The sequence below is a fragment of the Danio rerio genome, chromosome 4, assembly GCF_049306965.1.
Source record: "Danio rerio strain Tuebingen ecotype United States chromosome 4, GRCz12tu, whole genome shotgun sequence".
Classification (NCBI taxonomy): domain Eukaryota; kingdom Metazoa; phylum Chordata; class Actinopteri; order Cypriniformes; family Danionidae; genus Danio; species Danio rerio.
In genome coordinates, this window is record NC_133179.1 from 51,381,574 (window position 1) to 51,404,660 (window position 23,087).

General features: G+C 35.4%; 2 protein-coding genes across 2 annotated transcripts in view; one reads left to right on the plus strand and one right to left on the minus strand.

Annotated features, from left to right (window-relative positions):
- LOC137491094 (uncharacterized) overlaps positions 1–4,980 on the minus strand; it is a 34,090-nt gene extending 29,110 nt beyond the window's left edge. The window contains exons 1-2 of the mRNA XM_068220181.2: positions 4,951–4,980; positions 4,251–4,400 (exon numbers count right to left, since the gene is read on the minus strand). Of these exons, the coding sequence (XP_068076282.1) occupies positions 4,251–4,335 (85 nt within the window). The 5' untranslated portion in view covers positions 4,336–4,400; positions 4,951–4,980. The remainder of the gene's footprint in view (positions 1–4,250; positions 4,401–4,950) is intronic.
- LOC137490826 (tripartite motif-containing protein 14-like) overlaps positions 1–23,087 on the plus strand; it is a 262,825-nt gene that overhangs the window by 219,219 nt on the left and 20,519 nt on the right. The window contains exon 5 of the mRNA XM_073947808.1: positions 20,141–20,314. Within this exon, the coding sequence (XP_073803909.1) occupies positions 20,141–20,314 (174 nt within the window). The remainder of the gene's footprint in view (positions 1–20,140; positions 20,315–23,087) is intronic.

Genomic DNA, 23,087 nt, shown 5'->3' on the forward strand with positions numbered 1-23,087 from the left:
AACAATATCTCATGGCTCCAAATGCAGACAGTGAAACAGAACCCCTGGATTGGTGGAAGACGTATGACAAAACATTTCCAAAAGTAAGCCAACTAGCAAGGCTTTACTTGTGTGTCCCAGCTACCAGCTCCCCTTCCGAGAGGCTTTTTAGTACTAGAGGAAACATTGTGACCTGTCACAGAACAGCCTTAAGACCTGAGACTGTAGACAGACTTGTTTTTCTTGAACGTAACTTGTAATGTCTTTGGCTGTTAAAAACTTGATGCTGAAAAATGGTTAAGATTTTTCTTTCTTTTATTTATTTTTAATTATATTGTCAAACAGTCTATTCTTATTTTTGTTGAATAATAAAAATCACTCTGTAAAACAACTCTGCATTTATGGTCAGAGCCATGTTATAAGTTTTGAATCATAATACAGTTCTTATATTTCATAAAAACATTTTATTTATTATATTAATAATATTGTATTCTATTGGTTTAGATTTTACTTGTAAAATTCTAATCTGAATTCTACCTCAATTGATCATTGTTTGGAAACTATTTGTCATGTTCTGACAATAAACCATAAATAATAATTGTCTGTTTTTTCTTTTAATCACAAGTAAAAATCGGCCTTTTAAATTGATAAATATAATGATTTGACATTTATCGTGATAATTATCGATATTGACTGATATGAAAAACAATATTGTGATAAAAAAAATTTTGCCCATATCGCCCAGCTCTACTGTACATATACATAAAAATGTACATTTTGTTTTGGAGTCAAATGTGTTGGATAAAAATGGCAGATACATAATAATCCAAGGTAAACTTTTTAACATGTCTGTAGTCCTGTAGTGTCTGTAGACAATGAAAAACAATGAAAAAGATTTATTTTCAATTTTGCCTAGTCTCTTAGGAGGTGATTTAAATTGTTTTGCACCCAATTTTGGACCGCTCTAGCTCTTTGAGTAATTCATTAAGTTAGCCAGCACAATGTATCAACTCCTTTCTTCAGACTTAGTGTAAGTGACCCCTGAAGATTTAAATATCCACCTTCCAAGCAATTTTCCCTCTATTCACCAGTGCATCAAACCTTTTCCAGGATTGACCATTTTCTCCTGGACAAGCAGTTACTTCCCTTAATGTCAGAATTAGAGTATGGTAGTATTGTTATTTCGGACTAATGTCCAGTCTCACTAAAACTATGTTTTCCAGGCAATGTAATCCCACAACGTACATGGCGGTTTAACTCAAGACTCTTGGCAGACGACGATTTCTTAAAATTTATTGATGCTCAAATTGATTTCTTCCTTAAGACAAAGGAATCCCCAGAGATAAGTTATAGCATCCTATGGGATACTCAGAAACATATATATGAGGACAAATTTTAGATTAAGCTAGTGCAATTAAAATTTAAATAGTGAAAGTCAAAACGACTTACAGAGATTATAAATAAAATTAATACAATTGATCAGCTACTCTCAACATCACCTTCCGAAGAGCTCCATAAGAAAAGACTCCTTCTGCAAGAGGAATATGACTCCCTGACAGATGAAAATATCGAGGATCTCCACATAAGATCACGCTAGATTCATTGTGAACATGGGAAATGAGCTGGCAGGTTATTGTGTTACCAACTGACACAATCCTCAGCAGCTGGTTTTATAACAGCAGTTAGGAAGGATGATGGCAGTATTATTACTAATCAACAGAGAATTAATGATCAATTTAAAAACTTCTATAAAACTCTTTACAGCTCTGAGGTAAACAAGATTGAACGTATTGAGTTTTTTTTTTATTATTTAGAATAACCATCCCTCTGTGATTTAGATTAGTTGGCATTAGAAGGAAATTTAACACCTTATGAAATAAAATTGAAAACCGGAAAAGCACCAGGCCCCAATGGCTTCCCATCCGAGTTTTATAAGAAGTTTACTGCCAAGCTAACACCCCTGTTGAGCAAGGTATTTGCTGAAGCTCTTGTTTCGGAATCACTCTTTCCTTAGATGCCCATAAGGCATTTGATAGAATAGAGTAGATCTATTTTTTTACAGCGCTTAAAAAAAATTGGTTTTGATCCTGGATTCTGTTCCTTGGTTAAAATGTTATATTCTAGGCCCCAAGCATCCATTCAAACAAATAATATTATTTCTAAAGGCTTTCCACTCTCTAGAAGAACGAGACAGGGCTGCCCTCTGTTCTTTGACATTGCCATCGAACCTCTTGCAACTGTATTAAGGAACTCAGATGGCTTGCAAGGAATTTTCAGAGAGGGACACAAGCATAATTTCCAGCTAAATGCGGATGATCTTCTTTTTCTGTCAAATCTAGATGCATGCATTTCAAAAGCTCTTACAATAATTTCAGGATTTGTAAATGCTTCTGGAGACAAATTCAATCTAGCAAAGAGTGTCCTTTTCCCTATCAATGATAGAGCACAGCAAATGTCCTTCCAATCCTTTCCATTTTCAGTAAGTCCTGATAAATTTGTATAGTGAGTGTGACACGCAAATATAAGGATTTGTTCAATAATCATTTTAAAACGACATTAGTGCCCAAGGACGTTTTTAGTGCTCAAGGACACCTTACAAACAGTAGGAGAACAAGAAAAGCAACAACCTTAAGAAGGTAGAGAAAATGGGAGACTAATAATACATAAAATAATGACCAAAGACACGAGAACAAGTAAAGCCTAGTTCACACTACAGGATTTTAAACATCAGCAGATCGCTGTGCTGTTCACACTACATGACTTGACTTTGTGTCTTTTGATCTCTGTGGTGTTCACACTACGCAACACTCCGTGAACGATCCACAAGAGGGGGGTCACACACTACATGATCTGACAACAACTCATTCCCCATCAGCTCATTCAAGCTACCAAACCACAGCCAATGAAATTTTGAAGGAGGAGTCGTCAGAAAAAAGCTGAACACTATTGGCTGCTTGTGTGCTAATTACATCACTGACAGCTTTTCAAGCTTTGGAGAAAGCATTTAAAAACATTGTCAAATCAGCTGATTTATGAGCGGATTAATCACTCATCTGCAAGGTTTGAGTGGATAGATACACAGAGAGTTTTTAATTTTTGTAATTTTATAACTCTTTGAAATAAAACTAACATATTTATAACACCCTGCCGTTTTCTAACTATCAGTGTATTTCTTTCTGACATTGTTATTTTTTTTATTATTACAAAACAGTAAAGAACTGAGCATTTCTGCCTTAAATTACCATATTGGTCAAAATGACTGTATGCATGTCTGATACTTTTCGCTGTGACTTTAAATATGTGTGCATTTTCTTGCCTAGCAACTTCCTGCTAACATAAACAAAACTTTCTGATGGCAAAAACATCAATTTACTTCAGATATCTTTCAAAACAGCAGATTCTGTGCTGTTAAATAGCTCCTGTTTGAAAGTGAAAATGAAAGCCAAGACCTTTAAGTGTTTTAGTATTTTAACTACATATTTATAGGCTGTATTACCAAAAAATATTATATTATATTTTTAGGTAATGGTGTCATTAAATATGATGCCAGACATTCAAAGCTTAATTTTAATATCTCAATAACAGGTTTGAATGTAAATATGTTGTGACAGTATGGCGTTTTATATGAGAACGGTCAGAATGAGCAGTATGGTAATTCTAATAGTTACAGAATTCTAGTTCCACTGTTAATATAGCCTACTCTCGTGTCTGTGTTAACACAGAATGAAGCGAGGGCACTGATGCCCATTCTGACCAATCACAGATGTTTCTGCTGAGCTCCTGAACACACAGCCATTCAGCTCATGCTGATATTCTCTCTCATTGGCTGCAGCTCGTCACTACATCTGACCACACGTGGGGTTGAGTCGGCCGACTGCTCTGGAATATTTAGCATGCTAAATGTTGGATTTCCGTCTGCGAGGTGTCGGCGACGCATCAGCGAGCCTCGTTGATGCATTGCTCAGTAGTTCACACATAAAGAGCGACGAGCGCCGAGCACCCGCAAATTTCTTCCGGATCACAGCCCGATCTGTCGGCGAGCTCGTTAACTTCCAAATCGGGCTCAAATCAGGCTTAAAATCCTCTAGTGTGAACTAGGCATAACAAGAAAGAAATTCATTCCTGTCTTTCAATGAGTGCTTATGTGCGTTTAGGAGAACTAGGCAGCACACTCAGGGCCGCAAGATGGATTTAATTTAGTATTCTTATTATTAAAATATATCTGAATGAGGATCAAATGACTGAGTTGGTCTTTGAGAATGAAAACCAACCTGTTTGTTCCTGCAGAGCTTCCTGTTTGACTGTGAATGTTTCTTCAATCTTCACATCCTCACTCTCCTCTTTTATAAACGCCATCTTTATAACAGTGTGGAGATCAGTCGCTTCAGTAGGAGTTTTTCTCTGTGTTTGGACACTTTATCCTGTTTAAAATGTACAAAACAATAAAAATATCCTGTTTAAAATAAATAAAACAATAAACAGAAGCAAAATAACTTCTCTTCAACACTTGCTTTATATGAGAGTCATTAACAAACAGAAATCAGATAAGTCTGATCAAGAAACAATAGCCACTGATCAGCTGATTAAAACTAGTACTCCATTTCTTATATATAGTGATGTATATTTATAATGGAATGACATTGTGCTATTCAATCAATGAAACTTTCATTAAAACACTTATTACACACTTTTACTTTATTCAAGTATCTTCTTAATTGTTTTGTTTGTTTTATTTATCTTATTGTCTGTTTATAGCACTTTTTTGCACAAGACAAATTTCCTCTCCGGAACAAAAAGTTTATCCTATCTTTATTAAAAAAATAGACCTCATTACTGTAAGTTTTAGTAAACAGTACTACATTGTATAAGGGTTAAAATAATATTGTCAACAGGTACATAATTTAGCACTGAATGAAAACACTGAAACTTTAATCAATCGCTATATATAAGGCTAAACGCTTTAAAACAAACCTTTCTCCAGTTGAATCACAGCGCGAGAGCGGCGCGGGCTTATGACGTCACAAGTCACGCCAAAATAAAAGTCTTTTTTTTAACCTTTTTTGCCACTTACTCTTAGTCATGAGTCATGACTTATTATATATAGTTTTTCTCTGCGTTTGGACACTTTATCCTGTTAAAAATTAACAAAGCAATAAAATGTCCTGTTTAAAATAAATTAAACTATGAACAGAAACAAAATAACTTCTCTTCAACAGTTTTTTTATATGAAAGTAATTAACAAAAAGAAATCCGGTAAGTCCGAGCAAGAAACAACAGCCACAAATAAGCTGATTAAAACTAGTACTCCATTTCTTATATATAGTGATGTATACTTAGAATGAAGTGAAATTATGCTAATTAATAAATTAAACCTTCATTAAGACACTTAATACACGCACGTTGTTCAATAGTCCTACTTTGAGTAAAATAGTATTACGTTGTATAAAGGGTTAAAATAATATTGTCAACAGCAGGTACATCATTTAGTATTGGATGAAAAACCTGAAACTTTAATCAATCGCTTTATATATCTGTGTAAAAGCTTTAAAACAAACCTTTCTCCAGTTGAATAACTTTTTTTCTATTAATGCTTAAACTGACAATTCAAGCACATCATAACAAAGTCAGACAGATCTTTAAAAAGAGCAATAATTTACATAGTCATAAGAAAAAATATCTAAAATCACATACAAATACAAATAATACCATTAGACAGAAAGAGAAAAATATTAATAGATTTAGACTAATAATACTAATACTAAAATTAATAAATTAAACAAACAAAATTTAATGAATGAAATTACAATGACACTTAACCAAATAACCGTAAGGAAAGCAAAATTGAGCATCTTCTTTAAATACATCTGCATAATATTTCAGGAATCTTAGATTTGTTTTGTATTATTCTTAATAATATAAAGTGATTTTAGGAGGAAGTTAAATTCTATTCTAAAATGAACAAAGGATAGGTAATTATTTGTGAATTTCTGTTTGTGAATGAAAAGTTTGCCATATAAGATTTAAAAAAAAGTATGATGCGTTCCAGATATTTAGCTTTTGGGTCTTTTAAAGTCTTTTAGATTAAAGCAATTTACAGCATTGGCAGAAGCAGATATATGAGAATTTAGAAGTGACCAAAAATGCTTGGATATTGGACAATCAAAAAACATTTAATAGTGCAGGGGTGGCCAACCCTGTTCCTGGAGAGCCACCTTCCTGCAGATTTCAGTTGCAACCCATATCTAACACACCTGCCTGTAATTATCACGTGGTGTTCAGGTCTTAGTTTATTGCTTCAGGTGTGTTTGATATGGGTAGCAACTGAAATCTGCAGCAAGGTGGCTTTACAGGAACAGGGTTGGCCACCCCTGTAGTAGTGTTTCCTCTGCTTGTTTGCAGAAAGAACAGGAGCTGTCGATGTCCAAAAAACTGTAAATACTAAATTTTATAGGGTAGATTTTATGGAAAATTTCAAAATGCATTTCTTTTGCCTTGTTGTAAAATGCAATATTTCCCAGGTAAAAGCCAGGTTCTATTACAGTCTATATCCTTAACCAAAGACCTCCAGTAAAACTTTCCTCTAGACGAAATTTTCCTTTTACATTGGAAAATTTGACGCACAAAGCTATTGTTACGTTTCTTATCTAACAGACTAACATCTTCTAAAAGCAAATTTACAGTTAAATGTACAGTGACTTTTAACTAGGTGAACTAAACCAGGTGATATTGCCTTAACAACTTTATTAAATTCATTAGGAGGAGTTGGAAAATAGTGGTAGGTTATAAATGGTTCACGAAAGAATGTTTCCTGCATCATCAAACAAGCAAAGGATCCATTTAATATTATTTTGAAACCGACTTTGGAAAAATAACAATTTGTTTCTGATTGTAATATCTCGGATATTCCATAAGAATAATCGGTGAGGAGAAAATTGTGAACATAACCAAGCTTCCAAGCAAGCAGACATTGCTGGTGGAATGTAGACAAAGCTAAAGATAGCTTGTAGGGAAGATAATTAAATTTAAGAAGAAACAAAAGACTACAGATTTTGTTAAAAAAAAGTAGTTGGGAATAAAAAAAAAATAAATAGACGTTGGATTGGTTAGGCATCTCTTTATCCAATTAATTTTAAAAATATATATGGTGTCAGAAAAATCTAATAAATTTACACTCCCTCTGCTTTACTTTAAGAAAGAACTTCCTTTTTTAATTTAAAAGGTTTGTTCTTCCAGATAAATTTCAAGAAAACAGTATTAATTTCTTTGGCCACTTTGTTTTCAACAAATAAAGATAAAGTCGGATATACAAAATGAGAAAGACCCTCTTTCATATAATGACAGGTACCATTGTAGCCAGCAATTAAGAATATTTTTAGTTTTGCTGATCCTAGACAAAAAAAAAAAAAAAAAAAAAAAAAAAATCAAGTGCTGTCTCACTAAAAGATTTTAATAACATAAATAAACAACCATTTAATTGTAGATTCAACAAGGATATCTTCTATATATTCCTAACTCAAATTATGAACAGGGATTATCTCACATTTGGAGATATTCAGCTTTAGACCAGAAACACTTGAGATGTCAGAAATTTAATTTAAAGCCTTTCATACGTTTGAGTCATCTTTTAGAAATAAAGTGGTGTCATCTGCCAATTGTGAAATCTTAATCTCCCTTTCAAAAACAGAATTTTTTTTCAAATCTTGATTTTGCACAATGCTTAAGGACTAATAAAAACTAATAAAAATGAAAAGGAAGAGATTGGAGAGTCCTGCCTAATACCACACAAAATATCAAATCCATTAGAAGTATTAAAATTAACAATCACTTAACTATTGATTCCTTAGCCATAGTGTTAACAAAAGTTTCCCCAAATCCAAATAACCTCAATGCTTTAAACAGAAACTGGTGCTCAACCGTATCAAAGGCTTTATAAAAATCAAGAAAAAGAATGAGACCATCTGAATGAATAGAATCAGCATAATCGAGCAAATCCAAAACTAAGGTTATGTTATTAGAAACATGGCAGCCTTTTATAAACCCAGACTGAGTTTCAGAAATAATAGAATCAAGATTTGTTTTTAATCTGTTGGCAAAGTCTTTTTTTTTTCAGTATTTTTTGCCACTCACTGTTCCAGTCATGACATAATACATTTCTCCTTCATTTTCCTCCTCACACAACATCTGCTATCTCTCTCACATACAAAGACTTTCAGTATTTGAAGTTGATCAAAACTTTTACTCCAAACATTAACACAATTTTGTTTAATTTATATAATCCACTAAGACTAAGTGTTGAAAGATTGAATCACTCCTATATGGACGTAATGCGAAATAACATTCTGATGTTTTGCAGTAATTATTAAAGTTCACATACTCTGTAAGACATATTATATTAAAATGATGGGCAAATCTGTATATTTTAATTGGGTTCCTGCCCACGTAGGTGTCGAAGGCAATGAAAAGGCGGACATTCTGGCCAAACAAGCTCTCAGAATTAGTAAAGTAGATCTAGAAGTCCCACTGAGTAAAGCAGAAGCTCAAATCAAATTAAGAACAATCAGTATGGCAATTATACTGGGATAACAATGAAACAGGCAGACAGCTATAAAATATACATAAACAAGTCGTTGCTGGAAGGAGGGAGAACAGAAATCATAGGGAAGTACGATTATAACTCAGATGAGAATAGGTCATACTGGACTCAACCATATTTTATATAAAATAGGGAAACACCTAACTGGACAATGTATACACTGTAATCAACAAGAAACAATATGACATGTTTTATTCCACTGTAGTAAATATAATAAAGAACGATACGATCTTATTCAATCAGTTAAAAAGAGCAAACTTCAGGATTTCACATTGGCAGGTTTATTAGGGAATAAATCTAGTGAGGTATATGACGATATAATTAAATTTGTTTAAGATACCCATTTAGAGGAAACAATATAGAGATAATATAAACTAAGGAATTATTTGTTAGCCCACTCCACCCCACATTTTTTATTTATTCATTTATTTTATTTTTTCATTTTCATCCCTCTTTCCTCCCACTCTTCCCCACCCCTCTATTTTTACACTTCAGTTATTGTTCAACCATTCCAGTCGGAGGCAGTAATGCACCTACAAGTCTGGTTGCCAACCGCCAGTAAAACCCAAAGAAAAAGAAGAAGAAACCGATTAATTAAAGTTTTAGGTTTTTCATCTGATACTAAATTATGAACCTGCTGTTGACAATATTATTTTAACCCTTTATACAACGAAGTACTATTTTACTCACAGTAATGACGACTATTGAACAACGTGTGAGTAATAAGTGTCTTACTGAAGCTTTAATTTATTAAACAGTATAATGTCATTCCATTCTAAGTTTACATCACTATATATAAGAAATGTAGTTGTGTTACTAGTTTTAATCAGCCAATTTGTGGCTATAGTTTCTTGCTCAGACTTATCTGATTTATTTTTGTTAATTACTCTCATATAAGAAGAGAAGTTATTTATTTTCTTTCTGTTCATTGTTTTATTAATTTTACATTTTTATTGCTTTGTTAATTTTAAACAGGATAAAGTGTCCAAACGCTGAAAAAAACTATATATATGAGTCATGACTAGTTAGAAGAACTAAAACGTGTAGTAGTAATGAATACTTTTTACATGAAGGAGACCTATTTTACCTCCTTTTCTGTAAAGTTTCAGCTCCAAACACTCATTAGATTATTTGTTTTACCTTTTAGAATGTTGAGATTTTTGCTTTAAGTCTTAGTGGATTAAAAAGTTTTTTTAATTGTCTTAAAATGTTTAGAGTAAAGGTTTTGATCAACTCCAAATACTGAATATATGTGCGTCTGTGAGAAAGTGGAAACGAAGGAGAAATGTATCAATAAGTCATGACTGCAACAGTAAGTGGCAAAAAAGGTTTAAAAAGACTTTTATTTTGGCGTGACGTCATAAGCCTGCGCCATTTCAGAGCTGTGATTCCACTGGAGAAAGGTTTGTTTTAAAGCGTTTACACTTATATAAACCGATTGATTAAAGTTTCAGTTTTTTTTCATTCAGTGCTAAATTATGTACCTGCTGTTGACGATATTAGTGTCAATATTAGCATAGTACAATTGTTTGAATAAAGATAGGATAAACTTTTTGTCCTCAAGAGGAAATTTGTCTTGTGCAAAAAAGTGCTACACATTGCTGTAAGCCAGGCGTGTCCAAACTACGGCCCGCGGGCCATCTGCGGCCCGCAATCAGTTTTGTGGTGGCCCGCGAGGCTTTTTATAAATATCAATAGAATCTGGCCCGCTATACAAAAATGAACGTAATTCAATAAATAACCACCGGGTGTCGCTATTACATGCATTCAATTAAACAGCAGTTCTTGATATGAGCTATCTATCTATCTATCTATCTATCTATCTATCTATCTATCTAATATTTTTTCTTCTGGAGAAAGACTTATTTGTTGTATTTCGGCTAGAATAAAAGCGGTTTTAATTTTTTTATGAACCATTTAAGGTCAAAATTATTAGCCCCTTAAGTCTTCAGAACAAACCATTGTAATAAAATAACTTGCCTAATTACCTTAACTTGTAACTTGATTAACCTAGTTAAGTCTTTAAATGTCACGTATAGAAGTGTCTTAAAAATATGTAGTCAAAAATTATTTACTGTCATCATGGCAAAGATAAAATAAATCAGTTATTAGAAATGAGTTACTAAAACTAATATGTTTAGAAATGTGTGGAAAAAAATCTTCTCTCCGTTAAACAGAAATTGGGGAAAAAATAAACGGGGTAACAATTCTGACTTCAACTGTATATATATATATATATATATATATATATATATATATATATATATATATATATATATATATATATATATGCGTGTCTGTGTGATGTGTGTAAAATTTGGCCCGCGACAACGTTTTTTTTGCATCTGGCCCTCGGCCCAAAAAGTTTGGACACCCCTGCTGTAAGCAGACAATAAGCTAAATATAACAAACAAAACAATTAACATACATAAAGAATAAAGTTAAAAAAAAAGTTACAGAGATGTGTGTAATAAGTTTAACAACTTTATTAAAGGTTTATTTATTAAATAGTATATTGTCATTCCATTCTGAGTTTACAACTATATAAGAAATGGAGTAATGTTACTAGCTTTAATCAGGTCATTTGTTTGTGGCTATTGTTTCTTGCTCAAACTTACCTGATTTCTTATTGTTAATCACTCTCCTATAAAGAAACTGTTGAAGTAAGTGTCAAGAAGTTATTTTGTTTCTGTTCATTGTTTTATTTATTTTAAACAGGATAAAGTGTCCAAACGCAGAGAAAAACTCCTGTTAAAGCGACTGATCTCCACACTGTTATAAAGATGGCGTTTATTAAAGAGGAGAGTGAAGATGTGAAGATTGATGAAACATTCACAGTCAAACAGGAAGATTTGCAGGAACAAACAGGTTGGTTTTTATTCTCAAAGACCAACTCGGTCATTTAATCCTCATTCAGATATATTTTAATAGTAAGAATATTAAATAAATCCATCTTGCAGCCCTGAGTGTGCTGCCTAGTTCTCCTAAATGCACATAAGCACTCAAGTACTATGTTTCCATCCAAAAATGCAAATTAACTTTATGCTCAAAACTGGATTTTTCCATTCAAATGAAATCAGCTCACTTTTATTGTCACATCATCAGCAGCACGTGTGCTATGATGAGTGAAAAGCTTAGGTGCTGGCTCCAGACAGTACAAAATATAGACAGTTTAAATACAACAACTGTGCAAAATACAGACAGTGCAAATACAACGACAAAGAGTCAAAGCGAACAAAATCATCACTTCCTGATTAACTGGCGCCAAATATCAACAATGAAAAGGGAATTTGCTGCGAAAAGAGAAGCTGCATCAATAGCTGCGTTTCCACTATCATGCCTAAAGTGAGCGAGCCAAGGCCAGTCACGTTTCCACTGTCACTTCCGGGGCCAAAGCGGGGCTTTCTCGGGACCAGCGGACGGCCGTTTTCAGCCCGCCGAATACCTTGGGCCAAAGAGGGCTAGCTGGGGCGGAGTGAAAGGAGAGGCAGACACTAGTTTTCCGATCACACACGAGTACATGCACCAAACAAACAACCAAATAAAAAAATAAGGGAAAGAAAACATCTAGCCATTTAGGCTGGGGTCTTTTTGTGTATAATCGCCCTTTTGTTTCCCTTTTAAATGTAAGGCTGTTGCATAAAATAATAAAGTTTTCATTTATAAGTGACTTTGCTGCATCCTCCTTAATGTTTCAATAACGCATAATAATCTACACACCATATTAAAGACACAGCAGACAGTAAAGGTTTTTGAGAGTTTTTGTTAAGTTTAAAAGGTGTTTGTGCGTGTTTAGATGCCTGTTTGTGAATGTGAGACCGAGCAAAAGAGCGCTCTCTTCACAGCTCTGTTGATGCTGCGAGCGGCTTCTGTTTTTATTTATTTTGAAGATAATACACAACATAAATACAACAGAAAGACATTCAACTTTACAAATTTCGTGTCCATTTTTGTAGACTCAAAAACAATAGTCATATCCTAATAAAATATAAGATATATTGAAATAATTTAAATAATTACAAATGTCGCATATAATAAAATCATATAAAATAAATAAACCAATATAAAACAAATAAAATCTAGCTATAATAATTTAGGTAGCCTATAAACAGTACATAAATCAAACCATTTAAACCCATTTTAAACTTTCATTTTACAAAATCCTATCTGTAAAAAAGATTTTAGATATTTTCTAAAACAATAAACACCGGAGGAGGTTTGAAATATTATTTATAAAGTATATGGATACAATGATATTAATCAAATCATGTAAACAGAGCATTTTATGGGTGAGTGAAAGCAGAAACTTGGCTACCTTTTTTTTCTGTCATGCATGCATTATCTGCCTGATTCCCGCTGAAGTGGGCGGGTTGTGTGACGTTTGATTTGGAGGACGTTCTGGGGGCGGGGTTTTCATGACACGCTGCGAGGTACTAGCCCGACAGTGGAAACGCAACATAATTTCTGCCTCACTGTTCAACCCCCCCTTGCGATTGGCCCGGCCCTGCTCGATAAAAGCCCTGGCTTGCTCATGCCCGACAGTGGAAATGCGGCTAATCTTTTCTTCATCTAATAAATGACTTGCGCCTCAAAGGGTAATCCTGAAACGCAGTGAACGCGTAGTGGCGTTTAAAGGTATCAGACACGAAGATGCTCTTAATTCTGGAGGTCATGAATAATATAATAACACTAATACTTAAACTGTAAAGCGTTTAAGAATGACCAAAACAAGAGTTCAGATGTTTTATAATGTACTGAGCCGTCTGGTTTGTCCATTCATACACATTTGTATCATCACATGATCTCTTATAACAAAATCACATGACCTTTTTCAATGCACATACTGGAGTTTGTATCGTGTTTTCCATCGTGATTTTTCATCTTTTCTTATCGAATAAAACGTTTATCCTACTCAGTTATGCGCATACGTTGTTGTTTTTTTGCATCATGGTGTTTCCATAAACCGTTTTTTTTATGTGCATAAAAATAGGTGGATGGAAACATAACTATTGAAAGACAGGAATGAGTTTCTCTCTTGTTACTTGTTCTCGTGTCTTTTGTCATTATTTTATTTATTATTAGTCTCCCATTTTCTCTACCTTCTTAAGGTTATTGCTTTTCTTGTTCTCCTACTGTTTGTAAAGCGTCCTTGAGCACCAGCGCTATATAAAATAAATAAAAACAACTAATAATAAAAAAAAACTTAAACTGAGCAGAAGATATTTGACCTACAGTATTCTCATAGAAGATATCTGCTATTACAGTGATGGTGTAGGCTTAGTACTTTCCATTTGCATATGTCACATTGATCCAAGTTAACTTTTTTTTCATCGACTTCTTTATGGGTTTTAACTTGTTTCTAGTAGTTGTTTCTAGTTCTCACAGATAGTATCTGAGTTAGAATTACATCATTATTATAATAATTAATTATCAGGGCTATTGTGTTTAAACAGGGTTTCTGCAGGTCTTAAAATGTCGTAAATTCCAAAATCAAAATTTTTGGTCTGAAAAAGTCTTAAAAATTTACTGAAATATTGTGTTGTAGGTCTTTATTTTTTTTAAACAAGTCTTCATTTTCCTTCATTTTCCTTTGTTCATGTTTTGCTACCCAATCAGGCCAAAACCCACACAATCACTATCAATCCATTTCAATAAAACTTTCAACTTTTTATTCAAAAATGTCATTTTTAACTCTATTTATTATAATGGTTGAAGTATTTTCCTCACAATAACATTTGTTTAAACGTGCTCCATGTATTTACTGCTGAAGACACCGAGGACAGATTGTTGTGTAGATTTAGTTTGTTATAGTTTTTAAAACATTTGTTCATATTTAGGAAAAAAGTGTGTGGATACAAGTAAAGCTTGCTTGTTATTACACACAATTTAAAATCTTTTGCAAAGAAATATCTATTATATATATATATTTTTAAATGTATTATTGTATTATTAAATGTATTAAATTATCATTTTTTTAATAGGGCAAATTAAAATCTTTTTCATCTGGGCTATTTGAAAAATTCCATAGCCTTTAGCCCTTTATAAGTCTATAATTGTCATAATGGTCTTAAAAATGTCTTTAAAAGTCTTACATTTAACTTGGTGAAACCTGCAGAAACTCTGGTTTAAAGTATGTAAAAAAAAACATGCATGCCACTGATATTAAATATGCTGAATGAAATGGACACTAAAGTAATTAATTATTATAAAACATTGTACAGTATTCTAAACTATATGATGTTGCTGCAGGGCGAAGTGAGATTAAATGAACAAACTATTGTTGAATGATAACGTTTAACATTGCACTGACTACAACTGGCCAACAAACTAGTCTAAAAATGACTTTTGCTGCTTAAGAAATAGATTACAGCATGCTGATGATATGCAGAGATTTGAGTGTAAAGTTCGTCAGTATTGACCATATTCTTCATATACCAGCAGGCGCCGCCATTGGAATCTTTTTGCTCTTGACTTTTATTAAAGAATTAATTTTAGATACTAAAAACAGTGTTATGCTGCTGAGGCATGGGACGATAACTGTTTTCAAGGTATACCGCAGTTTGAAAAAAAGTTGAGTTTTTAAAACCGCTAATATTTTCTGCTGTACTGTTCATTGCTATATGTAAGGTTTTTTTTTTTTTTACATTTTGTTTTAAGTTTTTCAGGACAACAGTATCTCCAGCAGAAAAGATCTCCAAAGATGCCATTTTAAATTGTAAAGAAATCTGTGTTTATGAAACAAATGAAGCCTGACATGTTTACTGCTCTTAAATACTTTAAAAGTTTCTCAAAAGAAAATATTTTGTGTTCTAAGAGGAAAATGTGTCTGTTTACCCAGACATTTAAAAGAATATATTTTAGAGGAGTAATCACAGTACCATGAAACTGTGATATTTTTTATTCAAGGTTATCATTATTCAAGGAGAAGCACTTTAGCAGCATCTAGAACAGCAGCCTGTAAGTACATTTAAGATTTGTTTCAGTTGTTGTGTATGGTTTGAGGACTTGTTTCCAGCTGTTTGTGTAAAGTTGTAGGACATTTAAACTTGCTTTCAGTTGTGTATAATACTAGAAGTTGTTTAGCCACTGTTTCCTTGGTTACTATAAGAGCTTGTGCAGCGAACGCAGACGCGGTTTCGCGTCGTCCGCCTCAGTTTCGGCCCTTGTTTTGACTCGGGAGGCGTGTCCAAACGCCAGGTAACCACTATATAGTGAGCACGGTAGCATTAGTCGGCAGGAGAAGCACTTTAGCAGCATCTAGAACAGCAGCCTGTAAGTACATTTAAGATTTGTTTCAGTTGTTGTGTATGGTTTGAGGACTTGTTTCCAGCTGTTTGTGTAAAGTTGTAGGACATTTAAACTTGCTTTCAGTTGTGTATAATACTAGAAGTTGTTTAGCCACTGTTTCCTTGGTTACTATAAGAGCTTGTGCAGCGAACGCAGACGCGGTTTCGCGTCGTCCGCCTCAGTTTCGGCCCTTGTTTTGACTCGGGAGGCGTGTCCAAACGCCAGGTAACCACTATATAGTGAGCACGGTAGCATTAGTCGGCAGGAGAAGCACTTTAGCAGCATCTAGACCAGCAGCCTGTAAGTACATTTAAGATTTGTTTCAGTTGTTGTGTATGGTTTGAGGACTTGTTTCCAGCTGTTTGTGTAAAGTTGTAGGACATTTAAACTTGCTTTCAGTTGTGTATAATACTAGAAGTTGTTTAGCCACTGTTTCCTTGGTTACTATAAGAGCTTGTGTAGCGAACGCAGACGCGGTTTCGCGTCGTCCGCCTCAGTTTCGGCCCTTGTTTTGACTCTCGAGGCGTGTCCAGCTGAATTCAATCAGCTAGTGCTTTGGGGTTATATAAACAACTAGTTCACCGCGGCAGCGGTCGCGGCAGCCTCGTGTGAAGACCGCCTCGTGTGAAGACCGACGAGGGTAAAGACCATCGACTCTACCTGCGCGACTCCACCGAGCAAAGACACCAACAAAGCACTTGAGTACTTTACTTTCTTGTTTTACTTTACACTTATTTTTTGTTGTCAGGGCACTTTTATTATGTGTTTTCTAATTCCTGTTGTTACTAACACTCGCAAAACACGGGAGGTACGCTGCAGGCGTAATCCTCACAACCTTCGTTCAATACATGTATCTACTATTTCACAACTCTCTCTCTCCGTGGGCCTCTGGAACTGTCAATCAGCTGTTAACAAGGCTGATTTTATTACCTCCATAGCTACATATTCTGACTATAATCTCATGGCTCTAACTGAGACCTGGTTGAGGCCGGAGGACACTGCTACACATGCTACTCTTTCTGCTAATTTCTCTTTTTCCCACACTCCTCGTCAGACAGGGAGAGGGGGTGGGACTGGACTACTAATTTCCAAAGAATGGAAATTTACTCTGATACCGTCCCTGCCAACAATCAGCTCCTTTGAATTCCATGCAGTCACCATTATCCACCCCTTCTACATAAATGTGGTTGTCATCTACCGCCCACCAGGTAAATTAGGTCACTTCCTAGATGAACTGGATGTTCTTCTCTCATCTTTTTCTAATTTTGCCACTCCCTTATTGGTGCTAGGTGACTTCAACATTTACGTTGACAAACCGCAAGCTGCAGACTTTCAGACTTTGCTTGCCTCTTTCGACCTAAAAAGAGCACCTACTTCTGCTACCCACAAATCAGGTAATCAGCTAGACCTTATTTACACACGACACTGCTTCACTGATCAAACAATAGTAACTCCACTACAAATATCTGATCATTTCCTTCTGTCTCTCAACATCCACATTACTCCTGAGCCGCCACACACTCCAACACTGGTTACCTTTCGCAGAAACCTACGATCTCTCTCACCCAATAGACTATCCACCATTGTTTCAGACTCTCTTCCTCCATCTCGCAAACTCTCTGCACTTGATACGAACAGTGCCACTAATACACTCTGCTCCACACTAGCATAATGTCTAGACCGATTATGTCCTCTTGCATCCAGGCCAGCCCGTGCCAGTCCTCCTGCACCCTGGCTCTCGGATGCTCTCCGTGAGCATCGCTCAAAACTTCGGGCTGCAGAGAGAATTTGGCGGAAAACTAAAAATCCTGCACATCTCTTAACATACCAAACTCTTCTGTCCTCTTTCTCAGCTGAGGTTACTTCTGCAAAGCAGACGTATTACCGTCTGAAAATCAACAATGCCACTAATCCTCGCCTACTTCTTAAAACATTTTCCTCCCTCCTCTATCCTCCTCCTCCACCCGCATCCTCCACACTTACTACTGATGACTTTGCTACATTCTTTTGCACCAAAACTGCAAAAATCAGTGCTCAATTTGCTGCACCTACAACAAACACGCAAGATACAACACCAACACCACACACACTAACCTCTTTTTCTCAGCTCTCTGAGTCTGAGGTGTCCAAACTTGTGCTATCTAGCCATGCAACCACCTGTCCACTCGATCCCATTCCCTCTCATCTCTTGCAAGCCATCTCTCCTGCAGTCATACCAACACTGACTCACATAATTAACACATCTCTTGACTCTGGTTTATTCCCCACTACATTTAAGCAGGCTAGGGTAACCCCACTGCTAAAGAAACCCAACCTGGACCATACGCTACTTGAAAACTACAGACCAGTATCCCTGCTTCCATTCATGGCCAAGATTCTGGAGAAAGTAGTGTTCAATCAAGTTCTGGACTTTCTTACTCAAAACAATCTCATGGACAACAAGCAATCCGGCTTTAAGAAAGGCCACTCAACTGAGACTGCCCTGCTCTCGGTCGTGGAGGATCTCAGACTGGCTAAAGCAGACTCTAAATCATCAGTCCTCATTTTGCTGGACTTGTCAGCTGCTTTTGACACTGTCAACCACCAGATCCTGCTATCTACGCTTGAGTCACTGGGCGTTGCGGGTACTGTTATACAATGGTTCAGATCTTACCTCTCTGACAGGTCATTCAGGGTGTCTTGGAGGGGAGAGGTGTCCAACCTACAGCATCTAAACACTGGGGTACCTCAAGGCTCTGTTCTTGGGCCACTTCTCTTCTCCATCTACACATCATCTCTAGGACCAGTCATCCAGAGACATGGATTCTCCTACCACTGCTATGCTGATGATACCCAGCTATACCTCTCTTTTCATCCTGATGATCCCTCGGTTCCAGCTCGTATCTCAGCCTGCCTGTTGGATATTTCACACTGGATGAAAGATCATCATCTTCAGCTGAACCTCGCAAAAACGGAAATGCTTGTAGTTTCTGCCAACCCGACTCTACACCATAACTTTTCAATCCAGATGGATGGGGCAACCATTACTGCATCCAAAATGGTGAAAAGCCTTGGAGTAACGATTGATGACCAACTAAACTTCTCTGACCACATTTCTAGAACTGCTCGATCGTGCAGATTTGCACTCTATAACATCAGAAAGATCCGACCCTTCTTATCTGAACATGCAGCTCAACTCCTTGTTCAAGCTCTTGTTCTCTCCAAACTAGATTACTGCAACTCTCTACTAGCTGGGCTTCCAGCTAACTCTATCAAGCCTCTTCAACTGCTCCAGAATGCAGCAGCACGAGTCGTCTTTAATGAACCTAAACGAGCACATGTCACTCCGCTGCTAGTCCGTTTGCACTGGCTGCCAGTTGCTGCTCGCATCAAATTCAAAACTCTGATGTTTGCCTACAAAGTGACTTCTGGCCTTGCTCCTTCTTATCTGCTCTCGCTTCTGCAGATCTATGTGCCCTCCAGAAACTTGCGTTCTGTGAATGAACGTCGCCTCGTGGTTCCATCCCAAAGGGGGAAGAAATCACTTTCGCGAACGCTCACGCTCAATCTGCCCAGTTGGTGGAATGAACTCCCTAACTGCATCAGAACAGCAGAGTCACTCGCTATTTTCAAGAAACGACTAAAAACTCAACTATTTAGTCTCCACTTCACTTCCTAATCTGCAATTGCCACTTTGAATATCACACTAACTGTACAAAAAAAAAAATACTAATACTTCCCTTCTTAGACTTTACAGACCTGAAACTTGCCTTTAGTACTTATTTATTGTTGCTTTTAGTTGTGTAAATTACTTCCTTGTCCTCATTTGTAAGTCGCTTTGGATAAAAGCGTCTGCTAAATGACTAAATGTAAATGTAAATGTAAACTAATATGAGGATCAGAATGGATTTGCATTGTAAACATTAAATAACAGTCAAAAAGGTGTTTTTTTTTTATTTTATACAAGAAGTTTTTTGTTATAATTGTTACTCTTTTAAATCATTCTGCATAAATCCGTAATTTTTTTTTTTTTTTTTTTTTTTACAAAATTCTACTCAGAAATAGCAAATAAATCTGTCTAGCTCTAATCATTTTTTTCCGGAGATCTTCTCTTTAAAAAAGTTTATGTAATAATGAAATACAAATGTTTGATCTTCCTCCATGAGATCATTAAAGCAACTCTGAATAGTTAAAGGAGTCTTTTCCTTTCCCCTAAGGACAAATCACTCCTCATGGGAACATCAAAAATTACATGCACACTCACACACAATAATACAGTGTCTTTTACTGTCCTCTACACAGGCTACAGTGGTGTAAACTCACTGTTCAGTGCTGTGAGAGTTTGTCTTCAGCTCTACAATCCTCAAACTGTGTGCTGAGAGAGCTGGACCTGAGTAACAATGACCTGCAGGATTCAGGAGTGAAGAAACTCTCTGATGGACTGAAGAGTCAACACTGTAAACTGGACACACTGAGGTAAAATAAAAACATTTCCATCAAATAAATGCTGCCACAAATGACTTTTACATTGTGAAATGCAGTAAAGTCTGATGAGGTAATGAGCATATGCTGTAATGTATTTTATTTCTATTTATTTATTGTGAATATTTTATATTTCAATTGTAAAGTCAAATATGAGAAACCCTGTTTATATCAGATATAATATTGCTCTTTTGTGTCATTTCTGCTGAAATGATCATTGATTGGTGTTCTTTGGTGTTTTTGGGGTGTCTCTAAATGAGCTGTGTTTCTGCAGATGTTCAGCCCATCACTGCGTCTCTTTATTTACTGATGTTAATGTGTGTAAAGTTATATTCAGTCAGTTTTATATTAGTTTCAGTAATATTATTGACTAATATGAAGATGTTGATGTGATTTATTTACAATTCAGTTTGTAAAGTCATATTTTCTGTCTGTTAATATTATATGAGAGACTTGGTTTGTTTAACAAATATGAGGATCTAAATGGATTTGCATTGTAAACATTAAATAACAGTTAAAAAGGTGTTTTTTTTATTTTATACAATAAGTTTTATGTTATAATTGTTACTCTTTTAAATCATTCTGCTTAAATCTGCAGATTTATTTATTTATTTTTTTTTTACAAAATTCTTCTTAGAAATAGGAAATAAATCTGTCTTGCTCTACTCATTTTGGTCCAGAGATCTTCTCTTTAAAAAAGTTTATGTAATAATGAAATACAAATGTTTAATCTTCCTCTATGTGACAATTAAAGCAACTCTGAAAAGTTAAAGGAGTCTTTTCCTTTTCCCTGAGGAGAAATCACTCATCATGGGAACATCAATAATTACATGCACACTCACACACAATAATACAGTGTCTTTTACTGTCCTCTACACAGGCTACAGTGCAGTAAACTCACTGTTCAGTGCTGTGAGAGTTTGTCTTCAGCTCTACAATCCTCAAACTGTGTCCTGAGAGAGCTGGACCTGAGTAACAATGACCTGCAGGATTCAGGAGTGAAGCTTCTCTCTGATGAACTGACGAGAAACTGTAAACTGGAGACACTAAGGTCTGAGTTCAAACAACTAATTGATTGATTGATTGATTTTGATTTTACATCAGATGAATGACTGAAAGCCCGCGGTTAATGTAATCTGTGTTCTTCTTTCTCAGATTGGCCATGTGTAATCTCACTGTTCAGTGCTGTGAGAGTTTGTCTTCAGCTCTACAATCCTCAAACTGTGTGCTGAGAGCTGGACCTGAGTAACAATGACCTGCAGGATTCAGGAGTAAAGCTTCTCTCTGATGGACTGAAGAGTCAACACTGTAAACTGGAGAAACTGAGGTCTGAGTTCAAACAACTGATTGATTGATTGATTGATTGATTGAATAATTGATTGATTTTGATTTTACCTTAAATGAATGACTGAAATCCCGCTGTTAATGTAATCTGTGTTCTTCTTTCTCAGATTGGTCACGTGTAATCTCACTGTTCAGTGCTGTGAGAGTTTGTCTTCAGCTCTACAATCCTCAAACTGTGTGCTGAGAGAGCTGGACCTGAGTAACAATGACCTGCAGGATTCAGGAGTGAAGCTTCTCTCTGATGAACTGAAGAGTCAACACTGTAAACTGGAGACACTGAGGTAAATGATTCTCCACTTAATAATGACTACAACAAGATAGTTTCATATTGGGTTAACAAATGTAGAGCCCCTTTCAGTTTATTGGCTGAAAATAAAAAAAACATTTACAGGGTTGTGATTTTAATTGTAACTATATTAATGTATGTTTATAAAAATATATTTAATAGCATTGCTGAGTTTATTATAAAATGTTGCACTTTCAGACCTTTTCTTTTTCCAATATACCCAAACATGACTTAAAGTTAAAGGAATCAGTTTATTTTAAAGATCTTTTTGATGAATTACCTCTGAATTATTTATTCATATTTTATATTTTTATATTTATATCTGTTGTGCCCTGGTGGAGTTTAGACATGAACTGCTGTTTGTTCAATTTGCAGTTTCTTGTGAACATATTAGGCCGCATTTACACTAAACTGTTCTAGTGATTCAATTCAGATTTGTTTCTCCAGTCATGTGGCACAGATGGGATATGGCCCATGTACATGTAAGCAGGAACAAATCACATGGATTCTGATTTACTCAAATCAGATTCAGGTCTTGTTCATATGTGGAAATTTATCTGATATAATTTGGATCTGTGTTCTTGTGTCTGCAGTGTAAGCAGGTAGATTGGATTTTCACCGGTCAATGCGAGTCGCGCGTCATTAAAAACCATAGCGAATGATGTCAAGTCTGACACTTTTATTTCAGAACAGACTTCAGCAGAGTCCCAAACCTTAAATCTCATACATGAGGACTAAAACAGCTTTTATATTGTCATATAGCATAGGTATTTAAGCATGTTAACGAGAGCGAGAAAGCACAATATCCGCCACGTAAGTAATATAAACTAATGTAAAACTAGTGCATACATCACATGCATAAATCACACCATGGACATTACATTAAGTTGCCTAAAGGTTTAAAAAAGCAGATATATCAAAAGAAGATGGACAAATGAGAAGCTTTCTGTCATAAACTATAGTAAAACAGCTTGTCAAAAGCTGTGAACAGATTATATACAGGAATAGAGAAAAGAGCGCTCTTTAATTATCAGCTGTTAGTCAGCGCCTGCTCTTTTTTTTCCTGGTTATTGCGCCTTTGCTGTGTGCTGAGTAAATGCAGAATATCGGATACAAGTCACTTTTAAAAGATGATTT